At 41.9% G+C, this 27,790-nt stretch overlaps 1 protein-coding gene across 3 annotated transcripts in view; it reads right to left on the reverse strand.

Annotated features, from left to right (window-relative positions):
• Positions 1-8,245: 8,245 nt before the first annotated feature.
• Positions 8,246-27,790, reverse strand: part of LOC139164345 (complement factor H-related protein 4-like) — a 53,488-nt gene continuing 33,943 nt past the window's right edge. For 2 of the 3 annotated variants that reach the window (XM_070746344.1, XM_070746345.1), the window contains 2 exons: positions 20,976-21,140; positions 11,232-11,653 (listed from right to left, as the gene is read on the reverse strand). In XM_070746344.1, the coding sequence (XP_070602445.1) occupies positions 20,977-21,140 (164 nt within the window). In that variant the 3' untranslated portion in view covers positions 11,232-11,653; position 20,976. Of the gene's footprint in view, positions 10,009-11,231; positions 11,654-20,975; positions 21,141-27,790 lie in introns of those variants that run through there. The other variant, XM_070746346.1, reaches the window with a different exon arrangement.

The raw sequence follows: 27,790 nt of genomic DNA on the forward strand, positions 1-27,790 counted from the left end.
GGAATAAATAGCAACAAACAAATGAAGGAAATAGTTCAGCTTTTCAGGCATTGCTTCCAATTCTTCAAAAGGAAAAATAATCACTTGGATTCCAGGATTGATAAGTAGCAGAAGCTAACAACAAAATTATTATGGCAACAATTTTCCCTTTCTTCCAGTTCTTAACATTATTTGTTAACATTTATTGTAAAGCATTCAGAAGGACTCAGATGAAATAGGCACTGTAGAAATTTGTTGATTAATTAAATTATATTTGATATCCAGATACCTATTTTGCATTTATTCTGCCAATAGTTATAGGAATCACACGTTTGCAGCTATCCAATACTTTCCGTAAATGAGTCTGAAGTTTAACAATCTTTAGTCAAATATAGTTAACCATTAGCCAACCTTATGAGAGTGTTTGGATACTTTAATACCTGCTGTCCCCCTACCCCTCGATACTGCAGATCTAGAATTGGTTGCACTTCTATGACTATCCAGTGGGACAAATAATATCAACTCCCAGAGGCTAGAATAATAGAAAAAATAACATTACCTTGTATCAATCAGAAGAATACTGATACTGATGCAGAATCAGAAAGATGCCAAATCTACTCCCCCTCTTACTAACCAAGAAAATTTCCATGTACAAGGGAAAATGTGACTACATTTTATTTTTATTTTTCCTATTTTATTTTTATTTTTTGTCTTTTGGAGAAAATATGGTGTCACTATTTTATAATACATTTTTCTTAAATTCAAAAGTCTCCTTATTTTTACAGTTTTGTATATATACAAACCTGTAAAAACAGATTGTAAACAGAAATGTCTAAAACAGATTATATATATATATATAAACTGTTTTAGACATTTTGAATTGTATGAGTCCTGAAGGCCAATATCTGATCTCTGGCGGGCCTGGGACAGGGGTTTATCCTCCGTCCTGGTGCTTCTCGACCTCTCAGCGGTTTTCGATACCATCAACCATGGTATCCTTCTGCGCCGGCTGGAGGAGTTGGGAGTGGGAGGCACTGTCCTTCAGTGGTTCTCCTCCTACCTCTCTGGTCGGTCGCAGTCAGTGTTAGTGGGGGGTCAGAGGTCGACCTCTAGGTTGCTCCCTTGTGGGCTGCCTCGGGGGTCGGTCCTCTCCCCCCTGCTATTTAATATCTACATGAAACCGCTGGGTGAGATCATCCAAGGGCATGGGGTAAGGTATTATCAGTATGCTGATGATACCCAGATTTACATCTCCACCCATGTCCAGTCAGCGAAGCCGTGGAAGTGATGTGCCGGTGCCTGGAGGCTGTTGGGGTCTGGATGGGTGTCAACAGACTCAAACTCAACCCTGATAAGATGGAGTGGCTGTGGATTTTGCCTCCCAAAGACAACTCCATCTGTCCATCCATCACCCTGGGGGGGATTATTGACCCCCTCAGAGAGGGTTCGCAACTTGGGCGTCCTCCTCGATCCACAGCTAACATTAGAAAACCATATTTCAGCTGTGGCAAAGGGGGCATTTGCCCAGGTTCACCTGGTGTACCAGTGGCGGCCCTATTTGGACCAGAAGTCACTGCTCACAGTCACTCATGCCCTCATCACCTCGAGGTTCGACTACTGTAATGCTCTCTACATGGGGCTACCTTTGAAAAGTGTTCGGAAACTTCAGATCATGCAAAATGCAGCTACAAGAGCAATCATGGGCTTCCCTAGGTATGCCCATGTTACACCAACACTCTGCAATCTGCATTGGTTGTCGATCAGTTTCTGGTCACAATTCAAAGTGTTGGTCATGACCTATAAAGCCCTTCATGGCATCGGGCCAGAATATCTCTGAGACCACCTTCTGCCGCATGAATCCCAGTGACCAGTTAGGTCCCACAGAGTTGGCCTTCTCCGGTTCCCATCGACTAATCAATGTAGTCTGGCGGGACCCAGGGGAAGAGCTTTCTCTGTGGCGGCCCCGACCCTTTGGGACCAGCTCCCCCCAGAGATTACAATTGCCCCCACCCTCTTTCTCATTTGTAAATCTCTTAAAACCTACCTCTGCCGCCAGGCATGGGGGAACTGAGACCTAGGTATGCCCATGTTTCGCCATCACTCCGCAGTCTGCATTGGCTGCCGATCAATTTCCGGTCACAATTCAAAGGGTTGGTTATGACCTTTAAAGCCCTTCATGGCACTGGACCAGAATATCTCCGAGACCGCCTTCTGCCGCACGAATCCCAGCGAACGATTAGGTACCACACAGTGGGCCTTCTCCGGGTCCCGTCAACTAAACAATGTTGGTTGGCGGGCCCCAGGGGAAGAGCCTTCTCTGTGGCGGCCCCGACTCTCTGGAACCAACTCCCCCCAGAGATTAGAACTGCCCCTACTCTTCCTCCCTTTCGTAAACTCCTTAAAACCCACCTTTGCCGTCAGGCATGGGGGAACTGAAACACCTCCCCCAGGCATGTACAATTTATGCGTGGTATGTTTGTGTGTGTGTTTGTTAATAAATGGGGTTCTTTTTAAGTCTTTTAAAATATTTTAAATTTATTTGGATTTGTCATGATTTGCTGTATCTTGCTGTGGGCCGCCCCGAGTCTGCGGAGAGGGGCGGCATACAAATCTAAATAATAAATAAATAAACATGTCCCCTGGGCCTATACAGTTTATGCATGGTATGCTTGTGTGTATGTTTTCTTTTTAATAAGGGATTTTTTAAATGACTTTTAATTATTAGATTTGTTTTATATTGTGTTATTGTTGTGAGCTGCCCCGAGTCTACGGAGAGGGGTGGCATACAAGTCTAATAAATTGAATTGAAATTCAATATGGCTTTTCCAGGCTTGTACCTCAGTGTGCATATTTTCCAATGAGACAAACCAAGACAGGAAGATTATTTAATTACAATTTATCAGAATATTCAGACAAAAGACATTCAAAAAGTTAACCCTTATCTTTAGCTTACATCCTTGTTTATAGTTAACATAACAAAGAAATCCAAAAGAGGAAAGTGGATTGGACAGGATAGTAGCATTAAAATTGTTATTATTAAAATGAGGTCTGAGGGGGAATAAATTGTGAGGAGAAAGGTTGTTTAGCGTTCTCAAAAGAGATAAGCCAGACTCCAATTTATATTAACAAACTTTTCTTATCAAGAGCTAGTCTCCAGCTTGTTTATCAGTTTAGGAATGTTAAAAACTAATAAATTTTGAACATGACTTTAAAAGAAAGAATATAAATCAGATTAAAATACAAAGTAACTATGTTAGTTAACAAATAACAAAATCCATGTTATTTGCCCCTCAGTAATCAACATATTGTATTATTAGTGGAAACACCTTTTATTTCCTCCAGGATCTACAAGATTCTATAACTGCAGCTAGTACAATAAATGTAGTGCTAATCAGCAGCAGCAGCTGCTTGAGGAATCCTTTTGAGACTAAGGGATGTCAGTGCAATCATCATGGCATTGGTTTCTCAGTCTGGTTTAGTTTAGTGGTAGAATGAACTTTTCTGCATTCTTTTTCCTCCAGCCCCATCCAGACATCATCAAGCCACAAATTTGGCTAATGCAATATCAAAACACAATTGACATAAACCATAGTTTATGCCACATAGGTCAGGAAATTATGAATTGTTTGAATAAAAGTTTGCATAATCACATGTATTTGATATCACGGATTCTTCCTTTTCTGCAGAAACCCTTCTATCATTACTCAGAATCAGCAACTACAAATTCTCTTCAGGGAACTTCTTACACTTCGTATTTTGCATGTCCAAAGAATCTGCCCAGTTATTGTTCATTTTTGTATTGTGTAAAAGAGCCGAAGAAGCATCCTGAGAAGGAAAGCTTTTAACAGCTTTCAGAAGAAAATCAATCCCTTCTTACTTACTTATTTATTTATTTGTTTGTTTATTTATTTATTTATTTATTTATTTATTTATTTATTTATTTATTTGTTTGTTTATTTGTTTATTTATTTATTTTTATTTATTTATTTATTTTATCCAATACACAATAATACACAAATAATTCTCTCTGCCTAGCCAATAACACATATTCATCACAGTTTAGGTTACTAGCATGAGATATAGAAAGTTTGCATGTATTTCCCTGTTGCCTGTGGCAGGACTCTTAATATAATGCCTGACTACAAGAGGTTTAGAAAAATGAAAAGTACGATGATTCATTGCAGGCTAGATAAAGCAAGTCCTAGTCCAGTCTTGCCAGAATAACTTCAGTATTCAGTGTGAGGAAGACCAACCATAGATTTGGTAAACATTGCAAAATGTATCAGGCGCTGGTATAAAAGGCTGTTTACATAATATTTAGGTAGCATATATTTATACTCTGAAAAATATGTAACATATTTTTCGGAGTATAAGGCACACCTCTTCCCCCACCCAAAAGAGGGTGGAAATGTCAGTGTGTCTTTTTTTAAAAAATTAAATTTTATTGATTATAAAGAAGAAAACAAACAAACAAACATAACACATAAGACATGACAAAACATTTAAATAAGCATTTCCAAAATATAAACTAGGTGGTACACATCACAAAAGTAAAAACTTAATGTTATGACTATAAAATGTGATTTTCATGGATATATCGAATTGATATATATTAATTTATCACTAAGTAGGGATAACATATATAAATTGAGATTAACATAGTTTACATTTTCATTTTTATTTTGCATATACTGTATTTGAAACTTATATAGTCAAATTTAAACTCTATAGAATTGTAATGATACCATCCAAAGATCTTTACTATTGATTTGTCAACTATATTGTTGACCGCTAAATTGCGACTTTAAAGATTTAGTTCAGATTATTTCTAGCCTTTTTAGTTTATAATGTTCCTAAAAGTTTTTGAATAGCCATCTATCGATAGGTTCGCAGTTTCTCTTGTAGATAATACTTCAGATTTGTCGGTTTTGGAATATTTCTAAGAAAGGTAAAAGAGAACTTGTCAGTTTTAATTAATTTTTATTTGAAATACAGTCATACCTCGTCTTACGAACCTAATTGGTTCCAGGGGGAGGTTCGTAAGACGAAAGGTTCGTAAGAAGAAACATTGTTTCCCATAGGAAACAATGTAAAGTCAATTAATCCGTGCAACCAAAAAAAAAACCCCGCAAAAAAATGATGCCTCCCGGCTGTCGCCTTTTAAAACAGCCTGGGGGCTTCTCAGCGACCTCCCGAACGCCGAATGCCAAACCCGAACTTCCAGGTTTGGCGTTCGGGAGGCCGCCGAGAAGCCCCCAGGCTGTTTTAAAAGTTGACAGCCAGGCGGCAGGGCTTCCCAGCAGCCTCCGAACGCCGAACGCGGAAGTTCGGGTTTGGCGTTCGGCTTCGGGAGACGTCTGGGAAGCCGGGCTGGGGGGCTCCCCAGCAACCTCCTGAACCCCGAACCTTTGCCGAACTTCCGGGTTCGGGGTTCGGGAGGTTGCTGGGAAGCCCCCCAGCCCGGCTGTCACCTTTTAAAACAGCCGGGCGGCTTCCCAGCAGCTTCCCGAAGCCAAACGCCAAACCCGAACTTCCGTGTTCGGCGTTCGGAGGCTGCTGGAAAGCCATGCGGCTGTTTTAAAAGGTGACAGCCGGGCTGGGAGGCTTCCCAGCAACCTCCCGAACCCCGAACCCGGAAGTTCAGCAAAAGTTCAGGGTCGGGAGGTTGCTGGGAAGTCCCCCAGCCCGGCTGTGACCTTTTAAAACAGCCGGGTGGCTTCCCAGTAGCTTCCCGAAGCCGAACGCCAAACCCGAACTTCCGCGTTTGGCGTTCGGAGGCTGCTGGAAACCCGCACGGCTGTTTTAAAAGAGTCAGGAGGTTGCTGGGAAGTCCCCCAGCCCGGCTGTGACCTTTTAAAACAGCCAGGCGGCTTCCCAGGCGGCTTGCCAGCCGTCTCCCGAAGCTGAATGCCAAACCCGAACTTCCGCGTTCGGCGTTCGGAGGCTGCTAGGAAGCCCCCCAGCCCGGCTGTCACCTTTTAAAACAGCCGCGCGGCTTCCCAGCAGCCTCCGAACGGTTTAGAAAAAATTTGCCTCTTCTTACGAACTTTTTTCGTGTTACGAACGCCAAACCCGAACTTCCGGGTTCGGCATTTGGAGGCTGCTGGGAAGCCCCACCGCCCAGCTGTCACCTTTTAAAACAGCCGGGGGGCTTCGCAGCAGCCTCCCGAATGCCGAACCCGGAAGTTCGGGTTTGCCGTTCGTAACACGAAAAAAGTTTGTAAGAAGAGGCAAATTTTTATTGAACCCCGGGTTCGTATCTCGAGTTGTTCGTAAGACGAGGGGTTCGTATCTTGAGGTACCACTGTATTTGTAATGTTTCAGCCAATTATAACAACGATCCCAGGCTGAGTAGAAGTCTGATGTGTCTCTCTCTTGCAGTTCATAGGTCATTTTTGTTAGTTCTGCACATTTATGTATTTTATTTATGAGGTGTAAAGTAGATGGGGTATTATTTTCCTTACAGTATTGGGCATATAGTATTCTGGCTGTGGTCAGGATATGCAAAATTAAGTATCTGTCTTCTGTTTTTAATTTTTGTTTACATATTCCTAGCAAGAACATTTCAGGTTTTAAGTGAATGGTTTGTTTTGTGATTTGTTCTAGATATAGTTTAATTTTCCTCCAGTATTTTTTTGCTATTGGACATGTCCACCAGCAATTGGACATGTCCAATTGTTTTTTTACATTTCCAACAAAGAGATGAGAAATTGGGGAACATCTTTGCTATACGTGCTGGGGGAAGGTGCCAATGGTAAACCATCTTATAAAGATTTTCTTTGTACGGAGTTGCCAATGTAAGTTTATAGTTTAAGTTCCAGAGTTTCTCCCATTCGTTTAAGTATATGGGGTAACCAAAATTTTGGGCCCATGCTATCATTGAGGGTTTAACTTGCTCCTCTACCATTAGTTGTTTAAGAAGTAAACTGTAAATTTTAGATATGATATTAACCTCTGATCCCAGGAGGATCTTGTCAAGCTCATTATAATTTTGGAAACCGAAGTGTCTTTTATCTTCCTTAAATTTTGATTTGATTTGGAAATAATTTATCCAATCCAACTTAATTCCCTTGGTCAACCAGGATCTATTTCATTATTTTAATTTAAAATCTGTTGGTATCTAATTAGCCTGTCCTTTGTCCACAAGGTTGGGTAGGTTATGGCCTCCAAAAGGGATATCCACTTTGGAGTTGCTGGGTAATATTGCTTTTTTATTTGATTCCAATTGTTTATTATACTTTTTCGTATGTGATGTGATGTGAAGTATGAATGTTTTTTGTATTTATCAGTTCCTAAAAATGTGTGCCAACCAGTTTGGAGGTCAAAGCCTTCCAAAGTTAAGACTCTTAAGTTTTTTAGGAGTATCCAATCTTGTGTCCATTTAAGAATTGTGGCTTGGTAATACAGTTTGAAGTTTGGTAGACCAAAACCCCCTCTGCTTCTATGGTCTTGTAATAACTTTAATTTGATCCTTGCATTCTTTTTTGACCAAATTAATTTACTAATTTTTTTGTTCAAATTGGTGAAGAAGGTTTTTGGAAGTTTTATTGGGGCGACTTGAAACAGGAATAATAGTTTAGGAAGGGTGTTCCCTTTGATTGTGGCAATTTTACCCATTAGAGATAGCGGAATTTGTAAAATATTTTTCAGAGTATAAGGCACACCTCTTCCCCCACCCAAAAGACGGTAGAAATGTCAGTGTGTCTTATGTACTGAACACAGCCATTTTTGGACTCCAGAAGGCCCATCCCCACGCCCCATTTTTGTGAAAAATGGGTCCATTTTTTCACAAAAATTGGGTACGCAGAGGGTTTGGAAGACTACAAAGTGCTCCTGGGGCCCTGGGGAAGGCAAAAACACAAGTTTGTGAAAAATGGGCAAAACAAAAATAATTTTTTCACAAAAATGGGGCCATTTTTGCCTTCCCCCTGCCCCCAGAAACACTGCAGGATTCCCAAATGCTCTGTGTGCCCATTTTTGTTTGAAAAAACAGGTGGAAAACGGGCCTGTTTTTGCAGAAAACACGGAATGCAGAGAGCTTGGGAAGCCTGCAGAGTCCTCCTGGGGGCTGGGGAGGACAAAAATCTTTTTTTACTTACCTCTTTCAAATCATCTTATACACCGGTGTGTCTTATAGTCTGAAAAATACATTGTGTAGATATGTACATATACCGTATTTTTCGCTCTATAAGACGCACCTGCTGATAAGACGCACCTAGATTTTAGAGGAGGAAAATAGAAAAAAAATATTTTGAGCCAAAAAGTAGGCTAAAATATTTATTACAATAACACTGCCCTAGGGGAATTGGGAAAATATACAAACAAGCAACATCTCACTTGGATCATTTTGATGTTAAATATAATTGACTTTCTACTAAAGCTCAGATACAAGGGTAAATAATAACTTGTATGACAATGCCAGGCAGCATCTTACATAAAGTAGCTAGCAGCTATCACTTTTAAAAGAGAATTTAATGAGTTTCAATCTCCTGGGCTAGATTAACTACACTTTGTAATACAGTAGAAACTTAATAATAGTCTCGCTAAAACTTTGGGGTTTTTTCTTCCTTTCAACAAATTTTTGAGAAGTGGAGGAAGTCAAATATCTGGGGATTTGCAAACTAATCAATCTGACACGTCTGAAAAAACTATAGTACACAGAGAGAGAGATATTGAAAACTGCAATAGTAGTTCACAACCTGGATATGGATAAAACTCTGAAATTTAGGAAATTTCACAGAATAACTTGTTAGACAACATAAAGAAGAATCTTGCCATGATATATTTATAAAGTTTAGATATTTCAAGACAAAATAGGCAGTACAGTAGAACCTCGACATGAGGGCGCCCGGTCGGACGCAGCGCGGGCCCACGCACCGGGAGCGAGCGAGCGAGCAAGCGGGCGGGGGGCGGGGGGGTTGTCCTCCAGTCCCAGAGATGCTCGCGGGGCAGAGCATCATCCCGGGCGAGCCGCTCCGCCCAAGCCACAACGGGCCGCGGGTGGGCGAGCTTCGCTCCTGCCGCATCTGCCCGGAACGTCGGGCTCGGAGGGGCGACTTCTCCGGCGCGGGGCGGGGGTGCTTCTGCTCGGCCTGCTCCTGCCACTCCATGGGCGAGGAAGAGGTCAGCGGCGGCTGCTCTCCGGGGCGAAGGCGCTTTTGGGGCGAGCCCGCGGGCTCCCGGCCAGGCCTTTAGGCGAGTGGGGGGGGGCTGTCGAGGCTGATCCTGCAGGCGGGAGGGCCCAGCGGCCTGCACTGCCAAATCCCCAGACGGGCAGCTGGGCGGACGGGGGGCTGCTTCGGCTCCTCATCCCTCCTGCAGCGGTGCGCGTTACCTGCCCCTCCCCCACCCGCCTCCGAGGGGAGGCCCCTAGTCTCTTCTTCCCCCGCGGGATCCTCTCTGGCTGCTTTGCAGCGCGGGACCCCCTGCCTCCCCCGGTGTTGCGGGCTCTTTTCTCTTCCGAAATGCCCGCAGCCAGCGAAGCGCCTCTCTGCTCGCCAAGTGCCGCTTTGCTGCTTGCCTTCCGCCTTCCTTCCCGCTGATGCAGAGCGGCTTCCGAAGCAACGCGAAGATGGGTGAAGGTGGCTGGACCGCTGACAGGGACAGGTGGCGAGCGCTCGGAGGGGGCACAGCCCGGAGCGAGACTTGGCCTCCGCTGCGACTGCTTTTTGGGCTTGCGCCGCCCCCCCTCCCTGCCTGCATCTTCGCTCCATAAGACGCGGCTGATTTTTCATCCTACTTTGGGAGGAAAAAAACTGCGTCTTATGGAGCGAAAAATACGGTATGTGCTTTTATATATGTGTGTGTGTGCATACATATATATACATTTGTCTCTCTGTGTGTGTGTGTACATATACTTATGATCACAATTGAGTCCAAAACTTTTGTTGGGTTTAATAGTTGTCCATTTTATCCTTTCTTGGTGCAATTATTACATTAGAAACATGGTTGTTAAATGATTCTGGCTTTCCCATTGACTTGGCTATGAGTCAGTTTCTAAGCATTTGAATTTTGATCACCAAGAGGATCCTGCAAAAGACATAAATGTGAAAAACCCATCATAAGTCATTTCTTTTAGTGCCATTGTAACTTTGAACAATCACAAAATAAACTGTTGTAAATTGAGGATTATGTGTGTATGTGTATCTATATATATGTATCTACATGTATATACACAAATAGATGATAGATAAATCGATAAATCGATAGATCGATAGATCGGTAGGTAGGTAGGTAGGTAGATAGATAGATAGATAGATAGATAGATAGATAGATAGATAGATAGATAGATAGATAGATAGATAAAGAGCCTGGGTTCAAAATCCAAGCTTTGTGCAATGGGGTGAGCTATTGGTACTTGTCCCCGCTGCTGCCCACTTATTTATTTTATTTATTTATTTTTTTAAATTTATTTTGTCCAATACACAATGTAGGTTATAGAAAATATATACATAGTAAAATATATAAAAGAAAGAATAGAAAAAAAAATATAAGAATAAAATATGTCAATGAAGAATAGAGGGAAAGATATAGGAATGGAAGAAAAGATAAATGAGATAAGGAGAGACAATTGGACAGGGGACGAAAGGCACACAAGTGCACTGATGCATGCCCCTTACTGGCCTCTTAGGTACCTGGAGAAGTCGATCGTGGATAGTCTAAGGGTAAAGTTTTGGGGGTTAGGGGTTGACACTATGGAGTCAGGTAATGAGTTTTACACTTCAACAGCTCAATTGCTAAAGTCATATGTTTTACAGTCACGTTTGGAGTGGTTAATATTAAGTTTGAATCTGTTGTGTGCTCTTGTGTTGTTGTGGTTGAAGCTGAAGTTCAAAAGCATGCAAATGTTAGTAGATTAATAGGTACTACTTTGATGGGAAGGTAATAGTATTTCTTTTGGCCTATAGTACCCATGCTGGCCACACAACCACAGAAATTGTCTTTGGACAATGCTGTCCCCCTCAGCCAAGAAACAGAGATGAGCATGGTGTCCGTGAGTCAGACATGACTGACACAGAAACCTTTATATTTATATACATTTAAATCAACACACATGACAGTGAATGCTCCTTGTGAATAAAATTGTTGTAAAAGTGTTTTGTAGGCATAAGCCTTAGAATAACAGAGTTGGAAGGGACCTTGGAAGTCTTCAAGTATGAACGCATTGAGCTCAATCAGCATCAGGACATATATTCATTTTAGCTGACGTCTGTGAGAATTTACATATTTTTAGAAAATAAAAATGAAAATCATTTTTATAGCTGAATTTTATTCATTTAATAAACTCAACACTTCTTCATTCTAAAACATTGTTTTCAATGTTCTATTGCCACTTTTTAAAGAAGGGATGATTGGTAATTCTCATTAATCAAATGTTTAGGCTAAAAATTTATACATTAAGGTTACATTAATGTATTCTGCTACATTTTGAAAAATGTATATCACATATTATAATACTTAAAGATGGCCTATATATTTGTTGAAAACTGCATTATCATTTTATCAAAATTATCTATAATACTAAGAACTAAAATGTAGCTTTTAGAAAATAGGTTTTAATCTTCAAGATCCATTGTGAATAGTTACAGACAATCCAGAGTTTGTGTATTTTCCAGAGTAAACACAGTGAAGTTTCATGTAGGGTCATGAAAGAAAATCATTCATTGTGTGCGACCTATAAAATAAAATGTGAATTTAAAAGATATATTTTAAAGAACTATTTCTTACACCTCTCTTCCTCTGCAGCAGAATGCATCCTAGATAATTTTACAATGTTAAACTGATTTCACCCATAGGCAATATGGATGAAATATCAGACATGATTATCTCTGTGCATTAAATCAATTGGCCAAAATGGAGACTTGTTCTAGAGTAGATTGTACAGCACATTGCCATTAAGCAATTATTCTTTTCTTCTTCTATAAAAATCACTATTTTACTAACACTAACTAAATCACTAACAATAAAAGTTTAAGCATTTTAGAAATATTATAACTAATCATGAATTTTTAAAATATATTTTAGGATCTAAATTCTTGCAGGCAGAGTAGACCTGAAGCATAATATTTAAAATGAGTAGGAAAATTTCACTGAATCCAAATTTACTTTTCCCTCTGTTGTTCTGAATGAAAGGAAACTGATTTAAATCATGGGATCTCTAAGGATTTTCCAAGTATAGAACAATTGCAGAAAGAAGGTTGGTTTAGAATTTCATTTTATGTAGAGAAATCTCTTTGGGTTTGTTAAATATTTACAACTCATAGATACCCTTAAAATAAATTATTATTATTATTATTATTATTATTATTATTATTATTATTATTATTATTATTATTTAGATTTGTATGCCGCCCCTATCCGTAGACTCGGGGCGGCTCACAACAATAAAAATATGAAAATTGTGTGAGTTCATCTAGTCTCTCTATTACCTGAATAAGACTTCTTGGTTTAAGATGATTGAGAATAATTATCACCACTGACAATTTCTGGGAAAGGACCGTTGAACCTACCTGAATGGTCTTCTCGATGTACTGCAAGGAGAGTCCAACATGGGTAATACTTCAGCCTTATTGGCAGGGACTGAGTTAAAATTAGCATAATAAATAGGTCCTGCCCAGTGCCTACCCCAGTAGGTCAGTCAAAGAAAAACAACAAAGGAGTAGTGAAAACACATATAACTCTTTATTAAACAACTTAACAACCAAGAAACTGTGCCCCTGGGCCAAATGGCCAGGTGAGTTTGGACTCTCCTTGCAGTGCATTGAGAAGACTGTTCAGGTAAGTTCAACGGTCCTTCTCCAATATACTGCAGTGGAGAGTCCAACATGGGATATACCCAAGCTATGAAGATAGGGCGGGAACAGGCTGGACCAGGGGTGCATGAGTTTTGCACACCCGTTGCAGCACTCTTCGACCAAAAGCAGCTTCTGCGGACCTAAACAAGTCCAGTCGTTAATGTTTGATGAAGGTATATGAGACGGCCCAGGTAGCCGCCCGGCAAATGTCCTCTAGAGAGGCCTGCGTAACCCATGCTGCAGATGTCGCTGCACTCCTCTTGGAGTGAGCTGTGATTCCAGATGGGACAGGCAGGGATTGAGTCTCATACACTATGGTTATGCAGGACCTCACCCATCTACTAATTGTTTGAGGTGATACTTTAGCCCCCATGGATGATGATAGAAATGAAATGAAAAGGGCTTCAGTTCTGCGTAAATGTGCAGTCCTGCATATGTAGATCTTTAGAGCTCGTCTGACATCGAATTTATGCCAGAGTAGCTCCAGCAGATGGAAACCATGCGCGCAAAAGTCCGGAAGGATCAGATCTTGGAATCGATGGAAAACAGAGTTGACCTTCGGCAGAAAGGCTAGATCCAGATGTAACACTACTCTGTCTAGTTGAAAGATACAGAGATCCGGATGAACAGACAACACCGACAGCTTGGACACCCTCCTGGCAGACATAATGGCCACCAAGAAGGCCGTCTTAAATGTAATGAGTCTCAGAGGAATGTGTCTTAACAGCTCAAATGGGGGTCTCATTAGCGCCTGTACACCAGTGGAAGATCCCATGTTGCACTGGTGGGCAAAGGTTGGATGCCCCTCTAAGGAAGTCTCTGACCCACGGGTGTTGTGACATAGACCTCCACGGGTCCCATTTGAGTATGGTGGAAAGAGCCGCTACATGCATCCATAACGTGTTGGGAGCAAGTCCTTTGTCAAGACTGGTTTGCAAGAAAGACAGAAGATTCACTATAGATGGAGAGCGTGGAACTGCTTGTATGGTGTTACAGAATTTACAATAGGCCATCCAAGTGGTCTGATAAATTCTGGTGGTGGCCGGACGATGTGCAGCCTGAATTGTGGAGATTACCATGTCTGGAATAGCAGCCTGCCTCATGTGATCCCCCTCAAATGCCAGATGGCTAGGTTCAACCACTGGGGGTCTGGGTGTAACACCGACCCCTGGCTGAGGGAGACCTGATGGCTCGGGATATGCCACGGGGAGGAGACCGTCAAGTCCATGAGGTCCCCAAACCAAGGGCACCGAGGCCAATAGGGGGCCACCAAGATGACCTCCGCTCTTTCCGAGGTCACTTTTTTTATTACCTTCGGAATCAGGCATATGGGAGGGAAGGCATACAAGAGACCTTCCAGCCAGCGAACTCGTAGAGCATTGGTGTTCTCCACTCCTGGTGATGGAAAACGGGAGAAATAGAGTGGGAGCTGCGTGTTCAGGTGTGTCATGAACAAGTCTATCAACGATGTGCCAAACCTGTGAGTGATGTCCTGGAATATTGCTGTATCAAGATGCCACTCTGATGGATGGGGCATTGACATGCTCAACCAATCTGCTTGGACGTTGGAAACTCCAGAGATATGTTCGACGTGGAGAGAAAGAAGGTTTGCTTCTGCCCAGGTGATCAGGGCTTCTGCTTGTTGCATCAACCTGCTGGACCTCATCCCACCCTGATGGTTTATGTGAGATCGTGTAGCCACATTGTCCATCAGGATAAGTATGTGTTCTCCCTGCACCTGGTTTCAGAAACACTGCTAGTGCCAGGAACACTGCTCTTAGCTCCAGGAAATTGATATTCATGCCTGTGAGGTTCTTGGGGGTCCACAGGCCTTGGGCTACCTGTGAGTTTGAGTGGGCACCCCAACCACGTAGGCTCACATCCATGATGATGACGATCACCTGTTGCCTCAAAAAGGGAGAGCCCTGAAGTACCACTGCTGAACTCCACCACTTGAGGGAGTGTCTGACTTTCCCCGTCGGTGTAACGAGCTGAGTAGAGTTGTTTCTGGAACGGCAGAAGGAACCACTGCAGTGGTCTGGTGTGGAGACGGGCCCAGGGCACAATGTTTATACAAGAGACGAATGTCCCCAGCAATTGAGAAAGAAATGCTAGAGACACTTGCTGGTTACATTGAAGATTTCTCACCATATTCCTGATCTTATCCCTGCAGTCTTCAAATAGATACACCTTGCCTGCCTGGGTATCTATCACCATGCCCAGACGTTGGGACCAGGTGACTCTTGGGAATATTCACCATAAACCTGTGTGACTGTAACACCTGGATCATGAGGGAGAGATCTCTCTGGGCCTGCTCTGGGGATTTGGATAGAATAAGTACATCGTCTAAATACGCCATGAGGCGTATTGAACGAGTTCTCAGATTGGCGGTCAGTACATCCAGCAGCTTCGTGAAGGTTCTTGGCACAGATGACAGGCTGAATGACATTCCACAATATTGGAAATGTTGTTCTTCCAAGCAAAATCTGAGATACGGATGTACCGGGACATGGAGGTAAGCCTCTTTGAGGTCGAGAGACATAAGCCAGTCCCTGCACCTGATCGAAGCCAAAATGGTCTGCAAGGAGTGCATTTTGAATCATTGATACTTTACATGGATGTTCAGCTGTTTCAGATTGAGTATCTGCCCCCTGAAGCCTTGGGGTCAAAGGACACTGGAGAAAACGGTGTGGAGGTGTACCTAGGAAGTTTATGTGAAATCCTTGAGACACTGTGTTGCACGTCCAGGTGTCTGATGAGGTACATTCCCAAGAGGCGGTGAGTCACTTTGACTTCCGGAATCCTTTTTGATTGGACCTCCTGAAAGGTTTCCTAGACTGGTTAAATTGTCTGGAACGATTGTTGTATCCACCCCTGTAAGACCGGAAGGCTCCTCCACCATATCCTCCCTGCATATATACCCTAGAGGCCAGAGATGCCACCAAGGAGGAATCATGGCAAAATGGCTGGCATCGAAAATAGGGAGCTTGGCATCTGTCCGGACATCTGGATGACCTAGGCAGGACCTTACGTTTGTCCTTGTCCTCAATGAGGACCGAATCCAAAGATTCCCTGGATAGTTTTGCAGATGCAATTGGCATCTGCCTTGAAAGGGGGCAGATGCCAATTGCCACTTGGATTTCGTGTCAGCTTGCCAGATACGCAGCCATAGAAGCCAACGGGATGATAATGTGGTGGCCATGGCTCTGAAAGCAAACTTTGCAGCATTGAGGGTTGCATCTGCTGAGAACTCAGAAGCCACAATCAATTTACTGATATCTTGCCTGAGTCTCCCCTCTTCTGGGCCCAGTTTGGCCTGCATGTCTTGTAACCACAGTATACAGGCCCTGTTAAAAAAGGAATCCGCAGACAATGACCTCAAGGCCCAAGAAGCCATTTGGTGTGTTTTACATATGAGGTTTTCTGCCCTCTTGTCCTCTGGTTTTAAACTATCAGCTAAGTCTGATGGGACAATGGCATTAGATCCCAAACTTGCTATGGAAAGTTCAGCAAGTCCTCAATTTCTGGATCAAACGTGTAAAATATTTGCTCCAATGATGATGGACCTTGTGCGGCAGCTGGATGCTGCCACTGACGTTTCACAGTGGCCATAACAAGCTGCGAAGAAGTGATGTGGCTTGACTCCTTTTGTGGTTCAGAAAACAACCAGGCCTCAGATTGCAGCTGATTGATTATACCTGTGAAGCCTTGCTCCTTCCAATGTCAGTTATTATCTTGTCTCGAATAAGACCAGTTTAAAAAGCGCACTGGAAGCTGGTTGCTCCAATGGAACAGCCTCATTCTCTGACAGCTCTATCTCTTTTTCACTGTCAGGGTCCCCTTCCTCATCAAAGGAATCCTGTACAGATGGTGTTGGCATTGAAGCGGCCCAAAGGTCCCTTCGAGATAATCTGCCAGAGACATGGCCCACTGTTTGCTGAGCCATTGCAGCCATCCCTTGTGAATAACCATTTGCCATCATGTCCTGCAATGCTGGGGGCATTGACTGCCAGGGGTCTTGAGGCGCACGTAATCCAGCCGCAGATGGAGTGAATGTGGCTGTGGGGTACTGAAAACCTTGAAGCCCTTGGCCCAGCTGTGACCATGGTTATATGATGGGCATGGGTATTTCAGGTCTGGCCATAGTGTCAGTTGGAATACCCGCTTGATCCAGTGATAAATCTCTGCAGAGGGTACCAACTCTGGAATTGCCCTTGGGGATGTATAAGAGGAGCCAGAGTTGGGTAAGTTATAGAGGCCTGAGGCTGAGGTAATTGAACTGAAGCCTGCTTCTTGGCAGCTTCCAATTGAGCCTCCAAGGCCTTAATGCGGTGCTCTGCATCCTTTAGAGCAGTAGAGGATTGAGAGCTCTTATTCTTTGTTTTAGAAGAGTTTCCCTTGTCTTGAGATTTGGGAACCCCAGGGGCATTTGGACCAGCACCAGAGGATGTCTCTGGGGGATGTTCAGATGTTCTTACTTACAGTTCTGTCTCTTCATGAGAGAAAAATGTAATCAACAATAAAGCAATGCACTAGGTTCAGTGCAAGTGAATAGCCAGGAGATCTGTATACCACTCTGAGGTAAATGGAATGTACCATAAAATGGGTGTGTATGTTTGATCTGGACACCCCTAACAACTAATCCTCTCTGTTCATTGGCTATCACTGTTTGCCTCTGCCATGCCCTTCTTTGCAACAGGGGAGGCAGGGAGATGTCCATATGATGCCGCCAGCGTCACTGCCAGCTTGCTCCCCCCTGCGCATCAAAATGGCATGCGCCAGGCTCTGGGGTTCCTAATGACAGGCACGGTGCTATCACCACGCCTGTCAGCTGTTAGGTGGCTCGATCGGGCTCAGGCATGCCTAAAATGGCAGCGCGCTCCTCAGCAACAGCCCCACCCCTTCCAAGATGGCACCTGTCTCTTCAATTGGTGCTGAGATGAACTGAGGTTCCCCTCATCAGCTGTGAATCAGCAGGCGTGCCTCAGGGACGCTCCTTCCCACTCTCTCCTCTGTCTAATTGGGCCTCATTTGCTCCTCCGGACAGTTGCAACCAGGCAGGCAAGCCAGTTACGAAGGCCTGGGGGGGGTGTAAATCCAGATTGCCCCCAAGTGTTCTTGTCTCTAGGCTGTGGGGAGGGGTATGACCTTGGAGGTCAGGGACCTAGCCTAGGAATCCCCTATTTCCTGGGCAATGCTCTCAGAGAGCATTGATGGGTAGCCACGTTGCAAGCCTTGCCCATGGAGGGCAGAGGCCCGAATCTCCCTCCTTAGACTTCTTCATCTAAAACAAGGAAAGGAGAAAGGAGTTATACATTACTACTCTTATTATTAACATTATTATTATTATTATTATTATTATTATTATTATTATTATTATTATTATTATTATTATTATTATTTTCCTGTGAGGAAAAGGCAGAACTCTAGTCCCTTCGCTACAACTGAGTTTTTAAGACTGACCTACTGGGGTAGGCACTGGGCAGGACCTATTTATTATGCTAATTTTAACTCAGTCGCTGCCAATAAGGCTGAAGTATTACCCATGTTGGACTCTCCGCAGCAGTGCATTGGAGAAAAATAGATTTTAATAGTATTTAAATAGTAGTTAAATTCATTTCATTTCTGAAGACATTTGCCTTCAGCCTTTTTCAGTGTTTAGGCTTATGCCCTGCATTACAATTAAATTCCTTTCACTTCTCAAATCAAAGTTATTCAACATGTTTCTACTCCTATTGTTGTGATCATTTTAAAAAGTAGATCTGCACAGGTGTTGGCAAATAACACGACATGTGTTCCTATAAGCTCATCAACATTTTCTGTTTCTCTTGAAGTGAAGAGACCCTCCAACCAACCAGCCAGCTGGTTGGAGAATTCTGGGAGTTGACATCCACAAGTCTTAGAATTGCCAAGTTCGAAGAACTCTGATTTAGAGCATGGGCGTCAAACTTAATCATATCATGTGACACATTGGGATGTATTACAATATTTTTTGCAGAGCTGAGTTCTCTGTGGCCTGCATATGATGCATCCAGCCCTTGGGCTGCCGGTTTGATAGGCCTGGTTTAGAGTATGAATACATAGCATTGTCTCCAACTTGTCACTGTCCAATTGCAAGAATCATCTCTGCTTGTCATTTCTTGTTCGTTCTCACAGGAAGGATCAATCACTAGAAACTAAACAACAGGATCGGGGTGGCTTCTGATTTACCTCACTGCTGGTTCACTTCCTCCCGTGCTGCATTGGTGCATGCATGCGCATTGGTGCACACACGCACCAAAACCCCACCTTCTGTACATGCGCAGAAACAAAAAATCAATGAGATAGCCAGTTCTGGGGCATCTCTAGCCGGCCATCACTGCCAGTTCAGCAAACGGGGCAAAATTCCTGCTACCTGTTCTATAGAACCGGTCCGAATCAGCAGAAACCAGCCTCTGAACAGGTTGGATTTTGGGCAAATCCATGAAGCCTGTGTACATGGTGCAAGGACAGTCCACTGTTTTCCTAGCATATCTATATGCTTCTGCCTGTATTGTCAGGTTCAAATCCTGAGTTGGGAAAGTATGTGTCCTTGTGTGAAGTGTTATCTGTTAAGCTTTTAGTTCAGAAAATTAACAATAAAAGTTGGAAACTTGCTTTTGAAGCATTGAATTTCTTTCTCTGACTGTGATAGGATGTAGCTTCTTTAAAGAATCACTTTAATTAAATCATCCCTATAATCTTTACTCTCTGACTAGTAACAGAACGAGTATCATTATCATAAGGTTATTACTATTGAGTGTGCTTTTAATACATTTTTTTCTCTGTTTTTATGGAACAATATTATGATTATTATAAAGTGCTTCAGGACATTTTTAAGAAGAAAAAGTATAGAAATATTATCATTAATACTGTTAGTTTTAAAAATATTATTCTCTTGCCTGCGTGCGTGCACCCCAAAACACCCCCATGTACCCTTTGGGCGCACACAGAGCCATGGCGGCCCCCGCCCCCCCCCCGCATCTCCGGGCCCCTCACGCCCCTGGCTTCTCGCCGCTGCCCCCCACCACCCCGCTCAATCTGCCTCTCTTTCTCCTCCACTTCCCACCTTGGGGCGCGGCTCCTCCCACAGTGGGAATGCCCACCCCGCCGCTCTCGCAGTCCGTTCACCCAGAGCGCTTTTGTCCCAGGCTCTCAGCGAGGGGGCTGCAGAAGAGGCGGGCAGGCATTCTCACAGCGGAGCCCGGCAAAGGTGATTTTAAATGTCGGGTGCACGGGTGCGCGCGCTCCCCATCCCCCTGCCAGCCTGCTCGGAACATTCAAAATAAGAAAAACCTTTGCCGGCAAAGGTTTTTCTTCCTTTGAATGTTCCGGGCGGGCTGGCCAGGGGATGGGGAGCGCGCGCCTGCCAGCGCGCCTGTCATTGAAAATCATCTTCGCTGGCCTCCGCTGTGAGAAGAATGGAGAGAGAATGAGAGAGAGTGAGAGCGACAGAGCAAGATAGAGAGAAAGTGAGAAAGAGAGAGACATAGAAAGAGGGGGGAGAGAAAGAGATAGCAAGAGAGAGAGAACAAGAGAGAGAAAGGTTGAGAGAAGAAAACAAGAAAGTGTGTGTGAGAGAAAAAGCAAGAGAGAGAGAGAAAGAAAACAAGAGAGAGAAAGTGAGAAAAAGAGAGAGAGAAAGAGGGGGAGAGAGAAAGAAAGAGAGAGAGAGAGATGAGAGGAAGGAAGAGAGTGAGAGAGAGGAAGAAAGCAAGAGAGAGAGAGACAGAGAAAGCAAGAGAGAGAGAGAAGAGTGGAAGGAAGAGAGAGAGAAAAAATGATAGAAAAAAGGGGAGAAAAAAAGAGAAATGAGAAAATGATTGAGGCAGAGAATGACAGGAAAGAGAGAAACAGAGAGAGAAGTGACTCTTTATTCAAAGCATATGGTAAAAGCACTTAAATAATAACAGAGAAAAAAACCCAGCCCTCACCTGTTTTTATTAATAGTTATGTTTTAGGTTTTGCTGGTTGTTTTAGTTTTAATAGTAATGGATTTTCATTCATTCATTCATTCATTCATTCATTCATTCATTCATTCATTTATTTATTTATTTATTTATTTATTTATTTATTTATTTATATGCTTCCCAATCCCAAGGGGACTGCCGCTCAGACACTTTATCCTTTTCCACCCACACCAAAAAAAAATTAGAGGGAACATTGACCACCACCACTGCTTACCTTAACAAGAAACGGGGGGATCCCAACCATTAGCAGTACATTTAGAAACCTTTTTCCTGAAGAAAGGCCAAACACAGTTTATCTCAATTTCCTCATTGTTCCTGTATAGAGGTTGGCTAGATTGAATGCGGCCAAACTTCACGTGTGGACGTGAACACTCAATTTCTACAGAGGAATATGAATAGGGATTAAAAGTCAATAAGTCACTGTCTATTGTGTTTCACTTCTGTCAGCTTCACAAGATAGCAATAGCAATAGCACTTATATTTATGTAACACTTTGCAGTGTTATAGACCTCTTTAAGTGGTTTATAGAGTCAGAGTATTGCATCCAACAATCTGGGTCCTTATTTTACTGATCTTGGAAGGATGGGAGGTTTAATCGGGGAACTGAGCCCCAGCATTTGACCCAGCACCAGGCAACTGAGGAAAAGAAAAAAAGGGGGGGTGGAATAGAAGGAGGAAGCTACTGGTCCCCTAAAATCCACCCCAGGAATTCAAACCTGCCAGAGAGGCTGAAAAGAGTGAGATTCAGTTGGAGGCTTCTTGCCCCTCTCTCAGCTAGAGCTGACCTCCCAAGGGGATCTGAGTCCTCCTCCCTAGAGGGAGGGAGGCCCTCTGGACGCCAGACTGCTCTTGGTTTATGAATGGCGACAGCAAAAAATTATGCTCACAAACCGCTCTGAAAGCGAAAGATTCCAGCTGCTGTCATGCTGTCAGTAATTGATGGATCTCCCTGATCAGTTTGAACACTTAACCGAGAATTGGACAAGCCCCAAATCACAGCCAAAGTTTTCCTTCCCAGAGAGGCACCAGGACCCTCTATACATCAGGGACACCTGTTCTTTCCACACAGCAGCAAGTGGAATCCTAGAGGGCCTCTCCACTGGGGTGAAACCTACTTGTACAACCCAATACCCCTCTCCAAAGCCAGCTTATCCGCCCGGACTAGTGAGCCCCCAACATTAGCCCAGGATGGGCTTTCTTCCCTGGAGTGGGGTCAGTACAGAGCCAATTTACCCTGAGATACCCCCTGCAACTGAACATCACACCATGGATGTGGGCAGCATAGCAGACCTCTATGATATCAGGTCTGGGCAGGCCCATCCCTCTGCCAGCATCCTGGCCCCTCCTTGCAGATGGGGCCAGATGGGGCCTAAGACAACAGAAACAGGAGGGGGCAAGTCATAGGACCCCCCCAGCAGACTGTCATGCCACCAGCCCCACCCAGGCCAGCCACCACCCCTCAGGCCAAGGAGACTGCACCTTGGTTCCACATCATGTTCAATGGCAACCCAAAGCTAGAACTAGAAATAGGACTATTTCCTCCATCAAGTGTAGGCCTATATCGATAAATACAGGGACTGCTACCAGACATATATGCAGCTGATTAACAAGATAACTGAGGTCACAAATGAGGGAGATGCAACAGAATAGGTGGTCGAACTCCATGATAAAGTGGCCCCCGAGCTAGATAACATGGCTGGCTTCATCCGGTTGATTAGGGTCATAATCTGTGATGACGCCCAGCAGGTAGACACTGAGGGACAGATCCAAAAGTTGAGGCAAGCTGGTACCTAGTGAAGGAACTGGTATGGGTGTTTAGAAGAATGGACAGGAAGATGCGGGATTGGCCCAAACTGCTCTTGATGCACACGTTTTGAGATGTGCTGGATCCAGAATTGAAAGAGGTGTGCAGGGGAGTACCATTCTGAGTCCAAGATTGGTATTTCACTGCCATCACTCTAGACTTGGTGATCAAAAAGCAAAAGGAAAACCCATTGACCAGCCAGCCAGAAAGCAGTTGGACATAGAGTTCCACCTAAGACCTCAGTACCCCGCACTTTGAGCCAGTGAGGGGCATAAAGTGCTCTCGATGTGGTCAGGCTGGCCACCACATCACTGACTGCTTGGCACTAGCCTTCATCCCTCATCCAAAAGCAAAATAAAAATATAAGCATCAATTTTTCAGCTTAGGGAATATTTTTTTGATGATTAGGAATGTTCAATTTAGTAAATCAATGCCTAGGGTATTAAAAATATTTCGGATTTGGAGCCTAAAAAAAATGTAAAGTGAAACTGATTGCACACAGCTGGGGGGGGGGGCTATTTCTGAGCAAAATAAACAAATAAGCATCAATTTTATCAGTTCAATTTTCATATCATTATGTTCAGAAATGTTCAAACTAGTAATCCAATGCCAAAATCTTTAATAATATTTTGAATTTGGAACCTGAAATATATATAAATTGAAACAATTGCACATAGTCGGGGGGAGCTTTTATGCAAAAGGTTAAAAAAAAGTTTTAACTGGCAGCCTAATCTAAATAAAAATAAACAAAATTGCACAAAAACGCTGGGGGCATGCTTTTATGAGCAAAATAAACAAATAAGCATTATTATTTTTTCATTTCAATTTTCCTTTCATTGTGTTCAGAAAAGTTCAACTTAGTATCCCAGCAAAAAAAAGACCAAATTTAAGTACCTAAAATAAACCTTTTTTAGTCCGGGTTATATATGACCAGAACAGTACAAGTATGACTTTTTTGCCCAGCAAAAACTAAGCTCCCCCCCGCCCCGCCCAAAAATACTCATAGAAAGAATCCCTAAAATGACACAAAGTCATGAAGTTTCAAGTTTCAGATATGGAGGAAAAATGTTTTACAGGGTTTCAAACTTTGTTTCGGGTCACATACGACCTGTACAGAATAGCAAGTAATGCTTAAATCATCAAGAATATGACCATCAACCCCTCCTTCAATCAAACCATTTTCCAATTCATTTCTAAAAACCACTATTTCATTAATGTTGTGTCCATTAATCAGTTCCTTTTGGGAATGCCCATCTGGTGATACTTTTCTATTTCCATTTCTCTGTTGCTCATTCAATTCCCATTGTTGAGGACTCTTTTCTTCTTCTCCTTCAATTTCACTACAGTTTTGCTGTGAACTTTCAGTATATATCTTTAAGTATATCTTTGAACAAATTTCTTTTTTTAAAAATATTTTTTATTATTTTCAAAGTAAAACGAACAAAGACATACAACATTAAACATTTAAGGAGCTACTATTGCTCCGCTTATCTTAGAAGTCTAACTAATACAAAATATAAAAAGCTCTAACTGTTACAAGATCTAAGCAGAAAAAACCACACTTGAAAATTACTTTATCATTAAATTTAATTATAGATTTTTAAAATTAAGATTATTGATTGAGTTTCTCTCTCTCTATATATATATTTTGAACAAAAAATAATAATAATATACTTATATGTATATATATATAAAAAAAACAATAAACAAATTATTAGTAATACAAAAAAATAATAATATAAACACTTCTGAGTTAGTTATAATATGAACTATATAAACTATATAATTCTATGTTATAATTTTTAAGTGATCATTTATTCTTATATGTTTAATTTTTAATACTATTTTTAACATTCCACCAATCATATACTTTATCCCAAATTTTATAAAATTCTGTTTCAGTTTGATTGTTCAACCTTTTAGTCATCATATCTAGTTCTGCACACTCTATGATTTTTTTAAACACCTCAGAGTCTTTCGGTATCGTCTTTTCTTTCCATTTCTGCACAAATGTTATTCGTGCCACGGTCAATATATGTATTATTAAATAGTAAATATCTTTTTTATACTTTATATTTGAAATACCCAATAAAAAAAATTCAGGAGATTTTTTAATCTTCTCCTTTGTTATTTCATTTATCCAATTCTCTACTTTATTCCAGAATATTTTTGTCTCCGGACAGGTCCACCATGTATGGTAATATGTACCAACTTCTTTTTTACATTTCCAACAAATGGGCGATACCGAAGGAAACATTTTAGAGATTCTATATGGTGGAAGGTGCCATCTATAAAACATCTTAATTTGATTTTCTTTGAAAGAGATTGATTTTGTTATTTTCCAATTATAGGTCCATATCTTTTCCCAAGTATCTAAATCAATCTCTTTGCCAAAATTTTTGCACCAACTGATCATATTATCTTTCAATATCCAACCTATCGTTCTATGATGTAGTAAATATTTATAAACATTTCCAATTGTCTTTGTTTGATTTTGGAATAATAATTTGCCCAGTACATTATTTTCTTTTTTAAAAATGTAAGTCTTTACGTCTATTTGATATCTAAAACTAATCTGCATATAATGCCACCAATCTAAATCTATACCTAACTCGTATAACTCTTGTTTTGTTCTTAATTTTAATTGATTATTTAACAGATCACTATATTTCCAAATCTTACCTTTTCCTTTAAGATTTGGGTGTACTATGGCTTCGAGGGGTGAAACCCATTCTGGCATTACTAAAAAATGATTTTTCTTTATTTCATTCCACACTTCTATCAATGCCTTTCTAATAACATTATTTTTAAAATATGAGTGGGTTCTTAACTTATCATACCAAACAAATGCATGCCACCCGACCATCAAGTCGTGGCCTTCTAGGTTAAGCAATCTTTGATTTTCTAGTGTAAGCCATTCTTTTATCCATGTCAGAGCCGTGGCATGATAATATAGTTTCCAATTTGGAAGCCCCAGGCCCCCTCTCTCCTTACGGTCTTCTAATGAATTTTGTTTTATTCTTGATTTTTTACCTTGCCAAATAAATTTTCTTATTATCTTATTCAATTCGGCAAAGAATTTCGCTCCTGGATTTATCGGAATCACTTGAAAAAGGAATAATATTTTTGGAAGGATATTCATTTTAACTGTGGAGATTCTTCCTACGAATGATAATTGTAAATTACTCCATATTTCTAATATGGAGTAATGAACAAATTTCTTATGTCTTCCATTTTTTGCAAAGTTAAGGTATCAAAAAAAATTATCGAAATATACAATTAACCTTTATAACATCCAGAAGCCAAACTTTTCCAAATCAGATTATATTCTTCTTTCCTTCTCACTCTTTCCAAGTTCAAATAAAATTCAAGCCCAAGATGTTCTCTTTCTACCTATTTTTTAGTTCCTCTTTATTACTTATAAAATGAAAACAATCTGCCCAGCCTCATTGCATCAAGGACAAATTCAGTGAACAACAAGTCCAACCAAATATTGCCTCAACTTCATCAGCAGATGTCATCAGTATGCAATCATGGTTACTCCCAATTCTTCAATTCTGGCTTCTATAATCACTTTGAAATTTAAATTATGGTAATTCTGAATGTCCAGTCTTGTGTTCCCAACTTCCACATATAAAAACAATTTGTAAAGTTCTTGGGTTTTAAAATAAATTTTTAAGTTCATTTAAATGCCGAATAATATGTCAAAAAATAGTACAGCCGCAGCCATTTCCGCTTCCGCCCAACTTCCGAAACAAAGAGATTTTTAAAAGTCCGAATCAAGATCCCCTCTGGCAAAATCGTTCACCCTTTCCAACAGGTTTATTTTTCTCATCCTCCAACACAAGAACTTATGTTTCTTCTCCTTCCAGATGACTCCTGATGCTTCAAATCCTATCTTCCCAGCACATAATTGCCGTGGCTATGGCGACCAAGGTTATTTTACCCACTGCCAGTCGAGATTGCAGCTCTGCCTGTCATGGAGCATGCCAGCCCCCAAAACAACAGGAAACAAAGACCCCTTTCTCACAGGAATCAGCACCTCCAAACAGTGGGGATTCAGCGTCCCCCCCGGGAACGTGAAGGAGAAACTGTCTCACCATGGCGCTGACCATGCCCCTCTTCCCAGAAGGCTTGATGTTTATGGGAACTTGGGAGGGACGATTTTCATAAGGGAGCAGATGCAGCCACAAAACATTTTTTCAAGTGGTTCAAGGCCATCCCATGCCCAACCACCTGGGCAGAAGGAGAAGGAGAACTTGCCACGCTGGCACAATCTGTGTGGGCAATGTGACAAATTTGTGGGTGGAGGACAAGGGATGTGAACTTTCAATTGGGTGGGAAACTCAGATTCAGGTTTCCCAGTGTAGGTGCCAGGATGACTCTGGCAATAAATGGAACTTTGAGGAGTACTAGACTTGGACTCTGATTTAGTTTGGATGCTACCTGGAGCCTTGACACTGGAGAGTCTGAGCTGACAGACAGGATTTCTATTCAAGATTAACAATTTTGGTATAGCCAGAATAAATACTGTATTTTAGTGTATAAGACGCACCTTTTTCCTCCCTAAAAGAGGCTGATAATTAGGGTGCATCTTATAATCTGAATGTAGCCTTTTTTCCAGTCCTAACTAGCTGCTAACAATCTCCCCAGCTCTTACCTTGCAGGCTCTTTCATTGTTTCTCTCTACGAAGAATGTTTTCCAAGCCCTAAGTCTTTGCAGGGTTTTTTCCCCCATTGGTCTAACTTGCTCCGAATGTTTCTTTCCAGTCTTAACCAGGTGCTAACAATGTTACCAGCTTTTACCTGCCTGCAAGCTCTTTCATTGTCACTCTCTGCAAAGAAGAATGTTTTCCAAGCCCTAAGTCTTTGCAGGGTTTTTTCCATTGCTGTACTTGCTCAGACTGTTTCTTTCCAGGTACTAATGATGTTCCCAGCTCTTACTGGCTTGCAAGCTCTTTCATTGTTACTCTCTCAGAATAAAAAAAAATTAAGCCCTTAACCAGGGGATAAAATAATGTGCTGAAGCTGATCAGACTAAGGACCCTAGCAAGATGAATACCTGGTAAGCAGATTCTTTTCCCTATTTTCCTCCCCAAAAACTAAAGTGCGTCTTATATTCTGGTGCATCTTATACTCCAAAAATACAGTAGATTCTTGATCTCGCCTCCTAAATTCTTAAACACTGATGTGATGTGAAGTGATGAATACAACAGAAAATATTA

The sequence above is a fragment of the Erythrolamprus reginae genome, chromosome 3, assembly GCF_031021105.1.
Source record: "Erythrolamprus reginae isolate rEryReg1 chromosome 3, rEryReg1.hap1, whole genome shotgun sequence".
In the NCBI taxonomy this organism is placed as follows: Eukaryota; Metazoa; Chordata; class Lepidosauria; order Squamata; family Dipsadidae; genus Erythrolamprus; species Erythrolamprus reginae.